Genomic DNA, 18398 nt, shown 5'->3' with positions numbered 1-18398 from the left:
AGTAAACAGCCTAGTGCAACCCCTACAACAGAACCAGCCTGCCCAGTCAAAACTGAACTGCAATGATTTTGCTGCATATTTTGCCAACAAAATTAAAAGTCTCCACCAGGATTTACAGGCAGTCCCACGCAATCGCCAATCAGCTAACCAGGAGCGCACAAACTCGTCCCCTCCTGACAGAGACATTCGAGAGTCTTAATACAATAACGGAGGAGGGTCTTGACAAAATCCTAAGAGACCTTCGACCAACTACCTGCTCCCTTGATCCCTGCTCATCAAAGATATTGCAGCAGGTAAGAAGGGGCCTCACAGTGTATAACTGTGGAAGGGGAATGGACATGAGAACAGTATGGTCAGAACAGGGGAAGGATGTGCCCAACAGTTACATGTTAAGCTTTTAGAATACTGTATTACATTTATTGTATTATTTTGTTTCATTTGTATCCCACATTTCCCCACTATTTGCAGGCTCAATGTGGCTTACATAGTACCGTGTAGGCGTTCGCCAACTCCGGTAGAGAACAAATACAAAATGGTGTTATGGTCAATAAGGTTCATGTGTTACAGACACATTGGGGAATCAGAGAAAGGAAGAGTTACTTAGTGACCAATTGCGAGCTTTGGTTTTGTTGTGTTACACTGTTCAGGCATTTATGTTGGGTCGGTAGGGTATGCCTTTTTGAACAGGTTGGTTTTTAGTAATTTCCGGAAGTCTAGGTGGTTGTATGTTGTTTTCACGGCTTTTGGTAGTGTGTTCCAGAGTTGTGTGCTTATGTAGGAGAAGCTGGAAGCATAGGTTGATTTGTATTCGAGTCCTTTGCAGCTTGGGTAGTGGAAATTTAGGTATGTTCGTGTTGATCCGATTGGGTTTCTGGTTGGTAGGTTTATAAGGTCAGTCATGTATCCCGGGGCTTCGCTGTAGATAATTTTACAAACCAGGGTGCAGGTTTTGAAGGCAATACGTTCTTTGATTGGGAGCCAATGCAGTTTCTCGGAGGGGTTTGGCACTTTCGAATTGTGTTTTTCCAAATATGAGCCTGGCTGCCGTGTTTTGAGCGGTCTGAAGTTTCTTTATGATTTGTTCTTTGCATTTAGGTGGTGAGCATTTGCACCTACCACAGAACTAGTATAAGCTCTCACACCTAAACTTACACACGTAACTGCAGATTTATGCAACTAAACGCTTAATTGCTCTTTCAGAATTTGCGTTTAGCACACACAGTTTAGGTACCTAACTTAGGTGGCTTATACAGAAATCACCCCCCCCCCCCATGCTGCAAAAGTGTTGTAATAAATTCTGGAGACTATCCCTTCCACCTCAGCTTAGACCTTTCAAGAAACAAGCCATCAGGACTAGCCTTTGAGGCAATTTCAGTTCCTTTCCCATCTTTAACCTGATCAAGTCTGCATATCATATATCATGACGTCTAGAGCCAAACCAGAGCCACAAGAACAACCAGCCCAGGGTACAACACTACTCTCTCTGCAGCTCTTCACAGAAAAAGCCACTGTGAAAACACATACATCAATCCCATCAGCAGCCACTGCTGTAGTAGAGCATCTAACCTGGCCAAACACCACTCCCTTCAAAAACTTAGGAAACTTGCCCATAACCAAACTGTTCCAGCGATCTCAAATGATAAAGGTCTCCTTCAATAATTCCCACTCCCCCCAGATCTAGGGAAGTGCTCAAGAAATCCATTTATTTTTCTGGATCCCTATAATATGAGCCGCACCTACAGGTTATCAAACCCAGCTTCAAGGATAGACTCAAGCAGAGGGAAAGGGAACCTCCATACTGTCCTTGCTCCACTGGATGCCCAGTTTTCCAACCTGGCCCCAAGAGCATCACCAGGCCAACTAACCAAATCTACTATCTGCTGGAGAAAGAATATGGAGGAGCACCAGGTTGAATGGTGCCCTATATAGGGCAGGGTTCACAAACATTTGCTCTGCCTCCATCTGCTGGTAGAGGGCATAACCCATATGCCAGGACTGGTCTGGTAGACAATTTACTCATTGTTTAGCCAAACTTCAAGTTTAAGAAACTACAGTAATAACAAAACAATATCATAAAGGACTGTGATAGGATGAGAATGAGAAGACGACACAGATAACATAAGAAATCTTACATTGGGGGTCTGCTCCTTCCTCATATCCACATTAGACTTGCTCGAGTCTTGAATGTCATCCAAATCCAGGAACTGCAGGTATGATGAGACAAGTGTCACAACATAAGAAAAAGGATACCATGTGTAGAAATCCCAGGCAGCTAGCAGTACTTTACTTGCAGGAGTATCCCAAGCTCTCATCAGAACAGGGACATACACCCCCTCAATGCAGTCACCTGCACGGGTAGGTAAAAGTGATGGCATGATGATACTAGGGAGCACAGGGTCACCTGAAATCCTCAATCATTTGTGTAGAAAATTCTACACCTATAAGGCATACTGAACCATAACATAAAACTGCTGCTATTAAACTTAATGCTGATTCTTTGCTAGCTGTGAGCCAAGGATCCCAATCTCTGTCAAAGGCCTTCCCAGAAGCTGTAAAAGGGAAATGGGACTTGATATACCGCCTTTCTGAGGTTTTTGCAACTACATTCAAAGCAGTTTACATATATTCAGGTACTTATTTTGTACCAGGGGCAATGGAGAGTTAAGTGACTTGCCCAGAGTCACAAGGAGTTGCAATGGGAATCAAACTCAGTTCCCCAGGATCAAAGTTCACTGCACTAACCACTAGGCTACTCCTCCACTAGCAACATTCCATGTAGAAGCCTGCCCTTGCAGATCAGCAACGCGGCCGTGCAGGCTTCTGTTTCTGTGAGTCTGACGTATGTGCAGCCGCGTTGCTGATCTACAAGGGCAGGCTTCTACATGGAATGTTGCTAGTAGAATAGCAAGATTCCATGTAGAATCTCCAATAGTAGCAACATTCCATCTAGAATCTCAAATAGGGAAAGGGAAATGGGACTTGATATACCGCCTTTCTGAGGTTTTTGCAACTACATTCAAAGCGGTTTACATGTATTCAGTTACTTATTTTGTACCAGGGGCAATGGAGTGTTAAGTGACTTGCCCAGAGTCACAAGGAGCTGCAGTGGGAATCGAACTCAGTTCCCCAGGATCAACGTCCACTGCACTAACCACTAGGCTGCTCCTCCACTCCAGGTAGAATCCCTACAAGACAAATTTTCAAATGCTACACTTTATTTACAATATAAAAGCTGCATGGAAGGATGATTCCAGCAGCAGTGCTCCGCCATGAGGACCTGGGTTTCTGTTCTCAGAGTAACTGGGACTGAGGTTGCAATAAAGCATTCACAACCCTTAGTGAGAGGGAATGCCAGTCACCATGCTACAGTCACACACCTAGTCGCTGGCTTCAGGGTTCATGAAGGAATTTTGTTCCAGTTACTGCACCAATTGAGCTAAGTCTGGAGGGGATCAAGCGACTGCAACAGATACAAAACGTAGCCATAAAGCTACTTTTCCATGCCTCCAAATATGATCTTGCAACCCCTCTGTTGAAAACTGAACACTGGTTGCCAGTGGAATATCATATTACATACAAAATACTACATTTGGTGTTCAAAATTTTTCAAACAGGACTAACTACATTTTTGTCAACTTGTCCAGTCTTACATTCCTGGGCAAGCCCTCCATTCTAGTCAACAGCTATAATCTGTACCTTCACTGCGCCCCATTCCATCCTCCACACTTCGGAAAGTGACATTTAGCGTAATGGTACCAACACAGTGGAATAATCTACCCATACTTTTACAATCGGATACTTCCCTCATTTAAGGCCTTACTCTAAACACATCTTTTTTGGTCATAATTCGTCAATTAAACGTTTCCATGTAGGTCTGCATTAGCCTTTGGGGTCCTGTGAGATACAGCGTGTGTGCTTGTTTGATTATATATGGTAGGTCTGGTCTTCTTTCCTATTCCTTCTACTGTTTAATTTTGTTATTTTCTGATCATTTTTGCTTTTATTGTAAAACTAGAAAAAAGAGGCCCGTTTCTGAGCAAATGAAACGGGCGCTAGCAAGGTTTTCGTCGGCAACACCCCCCCCCCCGTCAACCCCTTCGTTGTTGTGGCATTGCTCCGCCCTCAACGTCATAACGTTTGACGCGAGGGCGGGGCCCGTAGCGATTCCCCACCCCCCGCCTCCCTCCCTGCCAACCCCTTGGTTGTTCTGCCATTGCTCCGCCCTCGAGGGCGGGCCCGTAGCGATTTCCCACCTCCCCCCCGCCTCCCTGCCTCCCTCCCTGCCAACCCCTTCATTGTTCTGCCATTGCTCCTCCCTCGAGGGCGGGGCCTGGAGCGATTTTGGTGGCTTCACCACCACGAACCTTCAAACATTTTTGAAGGAAGTCAGGGCTTGGCTTCACTGACGTCACTGTCTTCAGAACGTTGAGGGTGAGTTTTATATATATAGATTGTAAGACATAATGTATTGTATGGTGTGCTAATGCTTTTATCATAAGTAAATCACTTTAACGGCATTGCCTTAGGCGATTCATCAAACAAACAATCTTGAACGACAAAAAAATAGGGACAAAAAGCCATGGGTAGTTGTGAATGAAGGCCAATAGGGTACCAGAATACAAGCACAGTCAGGCTCTATTGGAAGCCAAAAGAAGTAGGAGAAACGGGTTCTTGGGTAAAAAAATACCTCAGGGGTCTACAAAGGCTAACGGAGCAACAGAGGGAATATTTAGATAAGCCAATTCAGGAAGAAGAGATAGAAGGAGTAATCAAAGGATTGAAGGGGGGGAAAGCACCGGGATTGGATGGGTACACGGCCAAATTTTATAAACTGTTGGGGAAGGAATTAGGACCACTATTAGTGAGGGTGGGGAATGAATGTTTCCAGACTGGGACGTTGCCGAAGAGTATGTATGAAGCAGGGATAACGGTCCTCCCTAAGCCAGGTAGAGACCCTACACAATGCGGCTCGTACAGGCCAATATCTTTAATAAATATCGATATTAAGATACTAGCTAAGGTAATGGCTGAAAGAATCAATACATTCCTACCCCAGTTAATACATAAAGATCAATCAGGCTTTATTCCCAAAAGGCAAGTGGCTGACAATATTCGGAGAACGCTCAACATAATATGGGAGGTGCAGCAAAGGGAGGAAGATATGGTGCTGTTAACAACTGATGCTGAGAAGGCCTTTGACCGGGTTGAATGGAATTATCTGTGGGAGGTGTTAAGGGTTATGGGGTTTGGGCCAGGGATTCTAACATGGCTCCAGGGATTATATGCAGCACCAGTGGCAAGGATAAAAGTTAATGGGGGATACTCAGAACAGGTACAGATACAGAGGGGGACTAGACAGGGGTGTCCACTCTCTCCCCTGCTCTTTGCAATTGCAATTGAACCACTGGCACAAAAGATTAGGGAGACAACACTGATACGGGGATTTAGAGTGGGAGCATGGGAGCACAAAATAGCATTGTTTGCGGATGATATCCTCTTTTATGTAAGTCATCCGGATGAGACCTTAAGTAGCATTTGTAATGAGATACGAATTTTCGGTGAACTGTCAGGATTTAAAGTAAATTATGATAAGTCAGAAATTTTGGGCATTAATGCATCACAACCCCTTCTAGAGGCCTTGTTGAAAAAATACCCCTTTAGGCTTGCACGAGATAATTTCAAGTATTTGGGAATTCGGATACCAGGGGATACAACACAATTATATGGATTGAATTACGCTCCGCTGTTTCGGGAGTTGCGCTCAAACATGAGCAGGTGGAAAAACGCATTGTTGTCATGGTGGGGTAGGATAGCTGTGATAAAGATGAATCTGGTTCCCCGGATGCTGTTTCTATTCCAAACATTGCCGATAGAGGTCCCCACGGCAGCCCTGAGTAAACTACAAGCTGACATATCTCGGTTTGCATGGTGGGGCAAGCGGGCCAGAATATCAAAAAAAATAATGTGGGGGAAAGTGGAGGAGGGAGGCAGGGGGTTACCCAATATATTGTGGTATTATCAAGCAGCGCAGTTAAAACAGGTGGCGGAATGGAGTAAAGGGCACAACTCATCAGTGGCAACCTTGGAACAGGATTTAGTACCCTGGTGCAATCTTGAGCGAGGAATATGGGGATCGGTAAAGATGGATAGCCCGCACCGGGGACACACCAACCCGTTTATAACTCATTTGCAACGTATTTGGGATGTATTAAAAAATAAATACAAGAAGGGGGTCAAAACTTCTACCCTAGCATACATTCGGCAGGAAGCTGAGTTCCCGGCAGGACGAGAGGGAGGGGTATTCTGGGAGTGGAATCGAAAGGGATTGAAAAGATTTAGGGATCTTATGTCAGAAGGGGTATTGAGAGAGTTTGTAACCCTTCAAAGGAAATTCAAACTGCCAGACTCCGATCATTATGCTTATTTACAAGTTAGGCATTTTATGAGGAGTCAAGGGTGGTTGCAGTCTGACCCACGGGAAAGAGAGACATTGGAAAATGTATGGGTGACCTTGGAGGGAGGGAAGAAAGGTGTGTCCAGACTCTATAGATATATTAGGGGAGATAAAATGAGGAAGCTACCCTATATGAATGCGTGGGAGCGAGACCTAAATATTGAATTGAGCGTGAAGGAATGGGAAAGGGTGTGTATGGAGGTAAAAAAAGCATCTATTTGTGTATTGATAAAAGAAAATGCATATAAAGTCTTAAGTAGATGGTACTACACACCGGACAGGTTAAAACGAATATATCCTATGACATCCGATCAGTGTTGGAGGTGTGATAATGGGACAGGCAGCTTTCTGCATGTATGGTGGGAATGTTTGGTTATACAAGCATTTTGGGTTGATGTCACCACACATCTGACACAAATTCTAGATACCCAATTTCCAATAGAGCCAAAATGGTGCCTATTAGGTTGGGGAAACAAGCGGGGCCAGAAGTGGCAAAGGCGGATTAAAAGGTTGGGGCTAGCAGCTGCAAAGTTGGAAATTGCAGCTCATTGGAAACAAAGAATTGGCCCCACTCTTGCATCATGGAAGATGAGAATCAAAAATATTGTGGGCCTAGAACAGCTGACGGATAGGAGAATGGGTAAATATAAACCTGATGCTAAAGAATGGACCCATATAGAGAAACTATGGATTAATACGAGGTCGGAGTAGGGGGATTTCATCAAGCAAGGGATTATGATGAACAGGGGAGGGGGGGTGTGGGAGGGGGGAGGGCAGGGAGAAAAATATTAAAAATTATGATATGTTGCGATGTAACTCAAATGCCTGTTGTATTTAAGACTTTTGAAGGCCACATGGCCTTATACTGTATTATTCACATTGTGTTTAATAAAAATCTTCAATTTAAAAAAAAAAAAAAAAAATACCTCAGATTTATATAGACCTGATGACATGTTTTAAATTAAAACAAAAAAAAAAAATCAAATTACATGATCTATTATGCTTTCTCCTCGTTCCTGATTGTCATTCAATTATGAACCTTCCCAGATCCCATTTTCTTTTGCTATGGTCTCAGCCTCTTCTCCCCCAAAGTTAAGCATTAGGCAATTCTGCTTCCTAACCTTTTCTTCCTCCTGTCGATTTAATGAAGTTGCATCTTGGTCCAGACCATCTACTCCAATCGATGGTAGCTGGCGGTCCCGTCTACAGGAAAAGAAATTGAAATGACTGCCTTACACATGGCTGACAAAGCAAGCAAGACAGAATTTTAAAATACTTGGGGCAGTTATGGAGGAGCAGAGCTGAGGAGTTTTTTATTTTTTTGGGGTTTTTTTTTTTTTTGGGGGGGGGGGGGGGGGGGAAGGGGAGGAGTTGCCATTGGTTTAGGCAATGAAAAGTGCTGATTTTCTACCAGGTCTGCTGACATCGAACTTTTTTTGAACTGTCACATTTTTCTTTCTTCCGCCGCCTCCCCCCCCCATTGGAGTTGGAATGGAAGACGAAAGGTTCCCAACCAGTGATTTAAAAAAAAAAAAAAAAAAACATCACTGGCAATGGAAATTTGTGTGATCGTATATCCCAGGATGGTAAAGAACAAGAGACAGTGTAACCGAACAAGATGGATCCACTGGTATATATATATGCTTCAGGTAAATTAACTTTATAGATGAATTATTCAAATGATGGCAGTTAATTCCACTCACTAACAGCAGATGGCATGATAAAAATGATCCTAAACAAAAACAGATTCCCTGCAGTATACCAAGAGTGATGAAATAAATAAATGTTGAAAAATTCTTTAAAAGAATATTTTTTAGTTTCCAACCATGTTTGAGGTGGGGGGGGGGGGGGGATTTTATTTTTTAAATGGAATTTATTATGGCATCTGTTATTAGTGAGTGGAGTTAACCCACCTCTTTTATTAATCATACTTTGAAGTTTGAATTTTTGCCTTTTTATTGTGTTGTAAACTTAATTATAGGATATGAAATGATTCAAGAACACAATGGACTTTAGGTTTCCCTACAACCTACAGCTGATGTACCTATACTACTACTACTACAAGAAGGTAACTCACCTTGGGCTGCTAATGAAAAAGGTATGAGCTAAATCCAAATAAACCACTAGATCAACAAAAGCAAAATCAAAAGTACGAATGAGGCAAGTTGCCATTTACTAGATTTGAAATATTTTTCCTTCATAATACTGCTATAAACTCTGAGTTGCCTTGCTCCTGGGTGAAGCAGATGCATAGATTTTCATACCCCGACAACACAACGCAAAGCCATCAACTCACAAAGGGGAAGGGGGAAACAGGAAAGTATTCCTTACTTTTTGTTGGAGATGAAGTCCAGTGCCTGGTAAACCAGAGAGTAGAGATACTCCACCTGTTGATGAGAAGCAATGTATTAGCACCATCATAAGACACGTACCCAGACTGCCTTTCAGACTGCAATTGATTTGCAAATCTCATCTCACTGACTGAGACTGCTTGCTTCTCTCCAATAAAAGTAGCTTACTGTAATAACAGGCAAGAAGGTGGGAAAAATGTTGGAAGAGAAACAAATAAATGAGGAACAACCAAAAGGAAAGCCAGGTAATAAGTAGAGAGCCCAATCAAGTAAGCACATGATGCAAATAAGGGTATGATAGGGAACAGAAAACATGCAATGGGGTGGGAGCAAGAAGGGAGGGAGAGAAAAGTTTCTAAACACCAAAAGGTTTTTTTTGTTTTTTTTAAACAAACATTCATGAAAAATATATTTGTATCAGCTAAGGTTTTAAGATGTTGATTTTTGGCTCTCTTTAACTGTACTGAATCAAAGATACTATAATGCTGTATTATATCCCAATGCAGATGTTAACAAAAACATGTTGGGTTTTTAATTAACCCCCCCCCCCCCCCCCGTTTACTAAGCCACGCGGCAATGCCAACACAGCCCATTCAAAGTGAATGGGCTGTGTCGGCATTAGAGCGGCTTAGTAAACAGGGGGATAATTGTTTTAACTGTTGTGTTGTAATAAAAGGTTTTTGTATAATTTATTAGTTGATTGATATAGTGGAATAGTGAGTCCACTGCTCTTTTTGTTATTGTACATATTGCTGTGACATCAGCTAACAATAATAAAATCAAAGAATACTTACACCTTTGTATATACAATTTAAATAAAGTTAAAAGTGCCCTAACTTCAAATACTGAGCCGTAAACAGAACAGCCTAGGGGTTTTCTCACCTTCTTACTGTAGATGCAGGCGGATCCCTGAATTAGCAAAGCTGCCTCAGCAAAGTTCATGGTGGTTCTCCCACCATCGAAGGAAATGCAGATCTGATCCAACTGCAAAAACAAACAAACAAAAGAAAATTGCTGTATATCAGATACCAGAAGCCAAACAGGTCATAGAAAAAAAAAAAAAACTCAGGTATGTTCAAAAGGCAGAGTGAGGGTAGTGGCAATAAAGCTGCAACGGCCACTTTGACTGCGGAGCCAGAGGGGGCAGGCTTTCAGTGGTAGGGTGAAGGTTTTGGTTTTGGCTGAAACAAATTGGCGAATTTTGGCTGCGAATTGGGGCCATGTTTTACTAAGCCGCATTAGAGGCGCGTTAGCATTTTTAGCTCATGCTAACCATGTAGACACCCACATGTTAAAAATGCTAGCGCACCTTAGTCAACAGGGCCCTTGGTTTCAGCCAAAACCGAAACCCCCAGTTTCAGTTGCCCTCTAACAGGGATGCATTATGGTAGGTCCAGAGAGTGTAGGGGGAAGAGGCGCAACACTTTCTCCCATGTCAGCCCCTTTAGATGTGCTCCCAGAGTAGAATAATGCAACTTCTGAGACGCATTCTTCCTGTACCACAGGAGTCACTACCCTATGGTGTTAAGATTATCACAGGTTAGTGATGCCCACAGTATACTAAAGTACAGTAAAAGGAAAACTTTTATCACCCCCCCTTACGCACCAGCAGAAAAAAAAAATATTCATAACAACATTTTCATTCTTTATTTAATTTTGTTTTTCTGTAAACATGTTTTGCTCTCCTCTCTCCTTCCAAACTCTTTCCATTCCCCCTCAGCTGCCTCTAGCTCTACTGGCCACCTCTTCTCAGGGCTTGCTGTTGCTGTTTCTCTCCGTCTCAGGTGCTAAATCATTGACACCCAGGTGATTTAAGTGTCTGAATTTTTTTCTACCCATGCTACTTACTTCCTCCAGATATTCCCCCAGCTGAGCTGCCACATCCACTTCCCAGTTCTTGGTCAGATCCCTAATGGGCTGTAGAAGGTGCATGTATCGTGATTCCACATCTTCCATTTTCCTAGAAATTAACATATTCAGAGTAAATTTGAGCTGACAAGTTAATTAGCAGCTAGCTCCCTGCTTTCATTCTTGTGGGGGGGGGGGGGGGGGGGGTGGGGAGGAAGAAAAGAAGGACTTGGGGTGCTAAACATATCAAGTGTTTTTATTTTAAACTATTTTAAATGGATTGTAACTGTAATTTATTTTCTTTTGTTTTAATTTTTAATTTACCTATTTTATTATCATAAACCGCTATGTCGGTATGTCCTTATAGCAGAATATCAACTGGAAATAAATTGTAACTGTAACCTGGAGGAGGAGTAGCCTAGTGGTTAGAGCACCAGTCTTGACATCCAGAGGTAGCCAGTTCAAATCCCACTGCTGCTCCTTGTGATCTTGGGCAAGTCACTTAACCCTCCATTGCCTCAGGTACAGACTTGGATTGTGAGCCCTCCTGGGACAGAGAAATAGCCAGTGTACCTGAATGTAACTCACCTTGAGCTACTACTGAAAAAGGTGTGAGCAAAATCCAAATAAATAAAACAAACAAACTTATATGGAGACCAGGAGAGAATATCTCAAGATAGACCAGGAGAGAATATCTCAAGATACCAGCATCATACCTATAGACATTGAAGGGTGCAATTATTAATGTAGGCTACTGTTATGACAGTGGTAAAATAACTTGTGCCATTTTAGCATAGATTCCATTTTATGCAACGAAACCTAGTTACTAGTAACTGGGATTATACTAGCTCACGTTGATAATGAGAACATTCTGGCAGGAAGTTATGTGAGTGTGGGAACAAAGGGGTTAGATACAGATATGGCAAAAGGCAACAAAGTAAATAGCTGCTCAAGGTCAAGAAAGTTACTGGAAACATTGACTGGCACCATACTAAAAATTGTTGAGGTGATTATGCCAATTTTCAATCAATACAGTGATGTCACTGAATATGGGCATAGTCAATCTACTAATTTGCTACAATATATAACATATTGAAGAGATGTGTGATCTATTTCTCTATTTAACAGACACTGACTTCTTTCAATCTGATATTCAAAAGCCAGAGAGTATTATTTTTTAAAACACCAGCCATGGTGTTTAAATTAATCAATCGATATTCAGCAACAGCACCTCCTCTTTCATTCCAAGCTTATGGATATCTTCAATCAGATCCTTGTCCATCTTCTCCATTTATGCTGGAGGTCTGTGGATAACACCCGTGTACTACATACACGTTCCATTTTCTCTTTCTAGGATGTTCCATATGGCTTTTTCCTTTCCCCAAGTTCCCTGCATTTCTGCCACTCCGATATTGGGTTTTTTTTTATACATACAATGTCAATCCTCCACATTTTCAACCTTCCCTATCGTTCCTAAAAAGATTATAGCCTGGTATGGTCACATTATCATCGATACACCACAGAAGTAGGAGGATGACACACGACTCAAGACGGGAGATGCAGGCAAAAGAAAGACCCGACACAGGTCCGTGTTTCAGCAGATAAACCATATGCTTCGGGGGTCACAAACAAACACTTAGGAGACTCTGCTCTATATTGTGGCACCTGATATAAAGTATGCAGATGGTTATAGAACCAACAGGGATTCTGCCAGCTGTCACATTCACTGATGTGATAGTAGGGAAGAGTAGCCTAGTGGTTAGTGCAGCGGACCTTGATCCTGGAGAACTGGGTTCGATTCCCACTGCAGCTCATGACCTTGGGCAAGTCACTTAACCCTCCATTGCCCCAGGTACCAAAAACTTAGATTGTCCCTCTCTAGGGGCAGAGAAAGTACCTGCATATAATGTGTACAGTGCTGCGTACATCTAGTAGCACTATAGAAAAGATTAGTAATAGTAGTATTCTGTGCTCTACTAGCCGTTGAGCCCCCCCCTCCCCCCAGAGTCACCACCCCCCCCCCCCCCACCAGAGTCCCCTCCGCCACCCCTCCACCGGGGCAGGGTACTTGGCTTCACTATTCAAACCACCGGAACGCAGCACACAGCTCATCTGAGCTACCGTCGGCCTTCCTTCTTCTCTGCGTGTGTTCCGCCCACGTGTGACGTAACGTCGGCGAGGGCGGGGCACAGGCAGGTAAGGAAGGCCAACGACAGCTCAGATCATGAGCTGTGTGCTGCGTTCAGGCGGTTTGAATAGTGGAACCAGGTACCCGGGCCGGGTGGAGGGTGGGTGGCGGCGGCGGCGACTCCGGGTGGGTGGGGGAAGCGGTAGCGGCAACCCTGGGGGGGGGGGGGGGGAGCGGTGGCGACGGCGGTTCCCTCACTCGCAGGTGCGCAGGATCCCTCTCTGTCACACCCCCATCATCACGTATTGACGCGGGGGCAGGACAGAGAGGGTCTCTACTCCGCATTTGCGAGTGAGTACGCCTCTTGCCATTTATATGTTTGATGCCTGCAGACAACCAGTGCTTGACAGCAACGGTATGAGAAAGCCAACAGCATCATGTGTCATCCTCCACTCCTGTGGTGTACCCTTGACAATCATAGAAGAGTTTCCTGTTTTTTCCCTTGGTTCCCGCATCATCATTGAACTATGTTTCTGTAATGGCAATTATATCCAAGTCTTCCTCAAACATTAGGGCTTGCAAATCTTGAACCATTTTTTACTTAGACTATGAGCATTTGTGCTCATTGCTTTCCATGTGTTATTAAGTCTGGTCGCTATTCAGTGCAATTTAACTGGCCAGTTAAATAGCACTTAAACAGCTATCTCCAAATATTCAGAGGGGGATAGGCAGCTATCTGCCGCTGAACATTCGCGGTCAGCGCACAGCTGCTAACCAGAGGAGTAGCCTAGTGGTTAGTGCAGCGGACTTTGATCCTGGGGAACTGAGGTCAATTCCCACTGCAGCTCCTTGTGACTCTGGCCAAGTTACTTAATCCTCCATTGCCCCAGATACAAATAAGTACCTGTAAACCGCTTTGAATGTAGACGCAAAAGGCACAGAAATGGGATCAAATCCCATCTCTCTTTATCCCTACATCGCATGATATAGAGGCATATTTTCAAAGCACTTTGGGAGGCTAAGTTCTATATGTTTCTATGGAACTTTGGGAGGCTAAGTGCTTTGAAAATAAGCCTCTTAGCCAGCTAGCTGCAAATATACAGCACTTCACTAGCTAAGTTAAGCAGCCATATCGGACTGCATGAATAGCAGGCCTATCTTTAGCCGCTATAAACTTAACCAGCCAGCACTGAGTGTTCACTTAGCCAGTTAAGTTTATAGTGGACAAAAATAAAAAAAAAAACACCAGATATTCAATGCCTGTCACCAGAAACAGCCTGGCACTGAATGTCTAGGCTCAGTGCTGACTGCAGGACTTAATTGGCCAGCCTCCCACAGGTTAAATAATCGGGCCCAGTGAGTTTAGATGGTTTTTTATAGTAACAATATCTTCCCCACTGCCGTCATGTTTTTCCTGGGAGTGACTTTCTGAATTTTCTTGCTTCTTTTTGTCACCCCCACCCTCTAGTTTAAAAAGCAAAAACATACTGTCTGACTTTCTCCCCAAGGATTCTTGTTCCTGTTACAGAAAGATGTAGCCCATCATTACAGTACAGCCTGCTATTTTTCACATACTGCCCCATCCTCCTATGAATCAAACCAAACAGAAAAACCTGAAAATATATAAATTCAGAAAAGCTTAGCTTTCAGGCTTGTAGTGCTTCTCAGCAATTCTCAACTCTCCAGGAAGCAGCCCCTCCCTTAAAGCCATAGGGACCGATGCACAAAAGTACCTGTTAAAACCCCATTGCTTTTAAAAAGGTAAAAAAAAGTTAGAGTTTGAAATAGCGAGCTATGCTCAAAGGAAATCTAATGCAAATAAGCTGCTCACAATTACAGCAAGCAGCTCAGCAGAGAAAACACCAGAGCATACACAGAATAGCTACTTCCTAAGTAGCGCATGCACAGAACAGTCACTCGCTAAGCGTCAATGCTATGCACATGCTCAGAACAGCGTGTGCTATGGATGCGCCTCCATAGAGTTCCACTGCTACACCTGACTTTCATACACGCACATATAAGCAATAAACCACCCGGTGCCTGAAAGTTTCTTTTCATGGAGTTCCACGTCAACTTTCACGCCCCGGGAGCTTTTTTGTTTATATGTGTGTGTATGAAAGTATTATGTAGTTTTTTTTTCAAAACTGCAGGTGCCATAGGCATGCGTCCACAACTTGCTTTTTTGTTCCAAGACAACTTCTTCACAGTACTGTTAAATGCAAGACACACACATGTACAAATACTATTTAAATATGAGAGCAGACTGCTCTGCCGAGAAGCCACCATCATGCTACAACAGCTCCAGCCCAACCCGTAAAAATTTGCTCATTAAAAGGTAGGTGCTTCTTTCTGTGCATCACTTGGAAATAGCTGTGCACTGCTCGTAATGCTCATTTTAATACTGATCAGCTCCTTGTAATACATTTGCATACGATTCTCGTTGGTTGTTACCGCAAATGGTAAAAACCGAACAGAACCCCTTTGTGCATTATTTGCAGAATAACTTGCACACTAAACTGGATTGACCTGGTCAAAAATCAGACATTCCTAGCATGGTGAGCTTTGTGCATCTGGGCCATGGACTCTAACATGACGGTTTTACCAAAGGGAAATCGTGCCAAACGAATCTCATTGAATTCTTTGATTGGGTGACCGGAGAATTGAACCGTGGACGTGCTATAGACGTAATCTACTTAGATTTCAGCAAGGCTTTTGACACGGTTCCCCACAGGAGGCTCTTAAATAAACTGGATGGGCTGGAGATAGGACCCAAAGTGGTGAACTAGATTAGGAACTGGTTGACGGACAGGCGCCAGAGGGTGGTGGTGAATGGAGTTCACTCGGAGGAGGGAAAGGTGAGTAGTGGAGTGCCTCAGGGATCGGTGCTGGGGCCGATTCTGTTCAATATATTTGTGAGTGGCATTGCCGAAGGGTTAGAAGGTAAAGTTTGCCTATTTACGGATGATACTAAGATTTGTAACACAGTGGACACCCCGGAGGGAGTGGAAAACATGAAAAAGGATCTGAAAAAGCTAGAAGAATGGTTTAAGGTTTGGCAATTAAAATTCAATGCGAAGAAATGCAAAGTGATGCACTTAGGGAGTAGAAATCCAAGAGAGGCGTATGTGTTAGGCGGTGAGAGTCTGCTAGGTACGGATGGGGAGAGGGATCTTGGGGTGATAGTATCTGAGGATCTGAAGGCGATGAAACAGTGTGACAAGGCGGTGGCCGTAGCTAGGTTACTAGGCTGTATAGAGAGAGGTGTGACCAGCAGAAGAAAAGAGGTGTTGATGCCCCTGTACAAGTCGTTGGTGAGGCCCCACCTGGAGTATTGTGTTCAGTTTTGGAGGCCGTATCTTGCTAAGGATGTAAAAAGAATTGAAGCGGTGCAAAGAAAAGCTACGAGGATGGTATGGGATTTGCGTTACAAGACGTATGAGGAGAGACTTGTGGACCTGAACATGTATACCCTGGAGGAAAGGAGGAACAGGGGTGATATGATACAGACGTTCAAATATTTGAAAGGTATTAATCCGCAAACAAACCTTTTCCGGAGATGGGAAGGCGGTAGAACGAGAGGGCATGAAATGAGATTGAAGGGGGGGCAGACTCAAGAAGAATGTCAGGAAGTATTTTTTCACGGAGAGGGTGGTGGATGCTTGGAATGCCCTCCCGCGGGAGGTGGTGGAGATGAAAACGGTAACGGAATTCAAACATGCGTGGGATAAACATAAAGGAATCCTGTGCAGAAGAAAGGGATCCTCAGGAGCTTAGCCTAGAATGGGTGGCAGAGCTGGTGGTTGGGAGGCGGGGCTAGTGTGGGCAGACATATACGGTCTGTGCTGGGGCTGGTGGTTGGGCGGCGGGGATAGTGCTGGGCAGACTTATACGGTCTGTGCCAGAGCCGGTGGTGGGTGGCAGGGATAGTGCTGGGCAGACTTATACGGTCTGTGCCAGAGCTGGTGGTTGGGAGGCGGGGATAGTGCTGGGCAGACTTATACGGTCTGTGCCAGAGCCGGTGGTGGGTGGCAGGGATAGTACTGGGCAGACTTATACGGTCTGTGCCAGAGCTGGTGGTTGGGAGGCGGGGTTGGTGGTTGGGAGGCGGGGATAGTGCTGGGCAGACTTATACGGTCTGTGCCAGAGCCGGTGGTGGGTGGCAAGGATAGTGCTGGGCAGACTTATATGGTCTGTGCCAGAGCTGGTGGTTGGGAGGCGGGGTTGGTGGTTGGGAGGCGGGGATAGGGCTGGCCAGACTTATACAGTCTGTGCACTGAAGAGGACAGTACAAATAAAAAAAAGTAGCACATATGAATTTATCTTCTTGGGCAGACTGGATGGACCGTGCAGGTCTTTTTCTGCCGTCATCTACTATGTTACTATGTAATAGGCACCAGGTCCAATAGGAACCAAATTAATTATATTAAACCTCGGCAAACTCTGCAGTTGGAAGATTTTTCAAACACAGTTCTTGAAATAAGACCCTTTTTGGACAGTCAATTTCAACACAAAAAAAAAAAAACACACAAGGCAAAAGAATAGTTATAAAGTCAGCAGGGGAACAGAAATATAGCAAATTATTATAGCAGGACACAACTCTGTAAGAAAGAGGATACAGCCTATCAGGAAAAAAGGTTAAAGGCTTCTTGGGGTTGCCAGTTCAGAAAAACTACCAACAACAAAGTACACAAACATCACTGTGATCAGCTCCAAGATTAATGAATTGTCTAAGGCAGACCTGTGTTTTCAGCTTATGATCTTATCTTGTTTTTTCTCAAGTTTTGCTCTATCACCAGTAACACTAATATATGAGAAATACTTGATATAGATTCCACCCTTCCATACTGAATTGACATTCATTTCTATATATATTGACAGAAACTGCTCTTCTGGAAGTACTTAAGATCCTGCATAAGAATTTTATCAACAGAAGCCTACAAGAGGACTATAAGTATTCAGAAATAGAGGTTTACAAGTGTAAAAAATGCAATTGTATATCAGGTTAATCTGACTTTACAATAAAAAAAATATACGTCAAAAGTGTGAAGTAAAAAAAAGAAGAGGCCTCGTAGGTTTTATAGTAAAACAACGTAATAAACAAGATGATTTAACAAAATCGTTGAAAAGTTGGCATTTTATATGCTAAAATTTCATTTTAAGAAGTTGAATACCTTCAGATCGTTCTATCATGTATGTGCTTATATCTTTCCTTGTCACCGCTCCGGTTATCTCTCTCTCTCCCTCCCGGTAACTCCGCACGCAGTTCAGATTCTCCCTCCTAGTATCACCTGTTAGAATCTCTCCCCGTCCCTTCCTGCCTTCTTTCCTTATTCAGCTTCTGGGTGCCATTTTTGTTTTTCCCGCTCGACCACGAAAACCAATGACATCATCAACTCTGCGACTAGAACCGGCGCACTGTCGCCCTTGAAAGGGAGCAGGAAATGTCCGGCTGCCATTGGCTAGTCTCAATCTAACCTCCTTGGGTTAGATTGAGAACAGAGGCGATCTAGCCCATTATATGAGTTGAAGCCAGTAGGCGGAGTTGCAAGTACATCCAAAACAATAGCAAACGCTATTGAAAGCTAAAGCTGTTCCAGTTGGATAGGAAGTGCCTTAA

The 18398-nt window shown here is 43.6% G+C and overlaps 1 protein-coding gene across 1 annotated transcript in view; it reads right to left on the bottom strand.

Moving 5' to 3' along the window:
• NCAPH2 (non-SMC condensin II complex subunit H2) overlaps positions 1 to 18136 on the bottom strand; it is an 82274-nt gene extending 64138 nt beyond the window's left edge. Inside the window, exons 1-6 of the mRNA XM_030217111.1 lie at positions 18070 to 18136; positions 10654 to 10765; positions 9688 to 9789; positions 8786 to 8841; positions 7576 to 7657; positions 2133 to 2204 (exon numbers count right to left, since the gene is read on the bottom strand). Of these exons, the coding sequence (XP_030072971.1) occupies positions 2133 to 2204; positions 7576 to 7657; positions 8786 to 8841; positions 9688 to 9789; positions 10654 to 10761 (420 nt within the window). The 5' untranslated portion in view covers positions 10762 to 10765; positions 18070 to 18136. The remainder of the gene's footprint in view (positions 1 to 2132; positions 2205 to 7575; positions 7658 to 8785; positions 8842 to 9687; positions 9790 to 10653; positions 10766 to 18069) is intronic.
• Positions 18137 to 18398: the final 262 nt, after the last annotated feature.

The sequence above is a fragment of the Microcaecilia unicolor genome, chromosome 10 (assembly GCF_901765095.1).
Source record: "Microcaecilia unicolor chromosome 10, aMicUni1.1, whole genome shotgun sequence".
Taxonomy (NCBI): Eukaryota; Metazoa; Chordata; class Amphibia; order Gymnophiona; family Siphonopidae; genus Microcaecilia; species Microcaecilia unicolor.
Note: the sequence above shows the minus strand (reverse complement) of the source record. Positions and strands in the feature narration are given on the sequence as shown.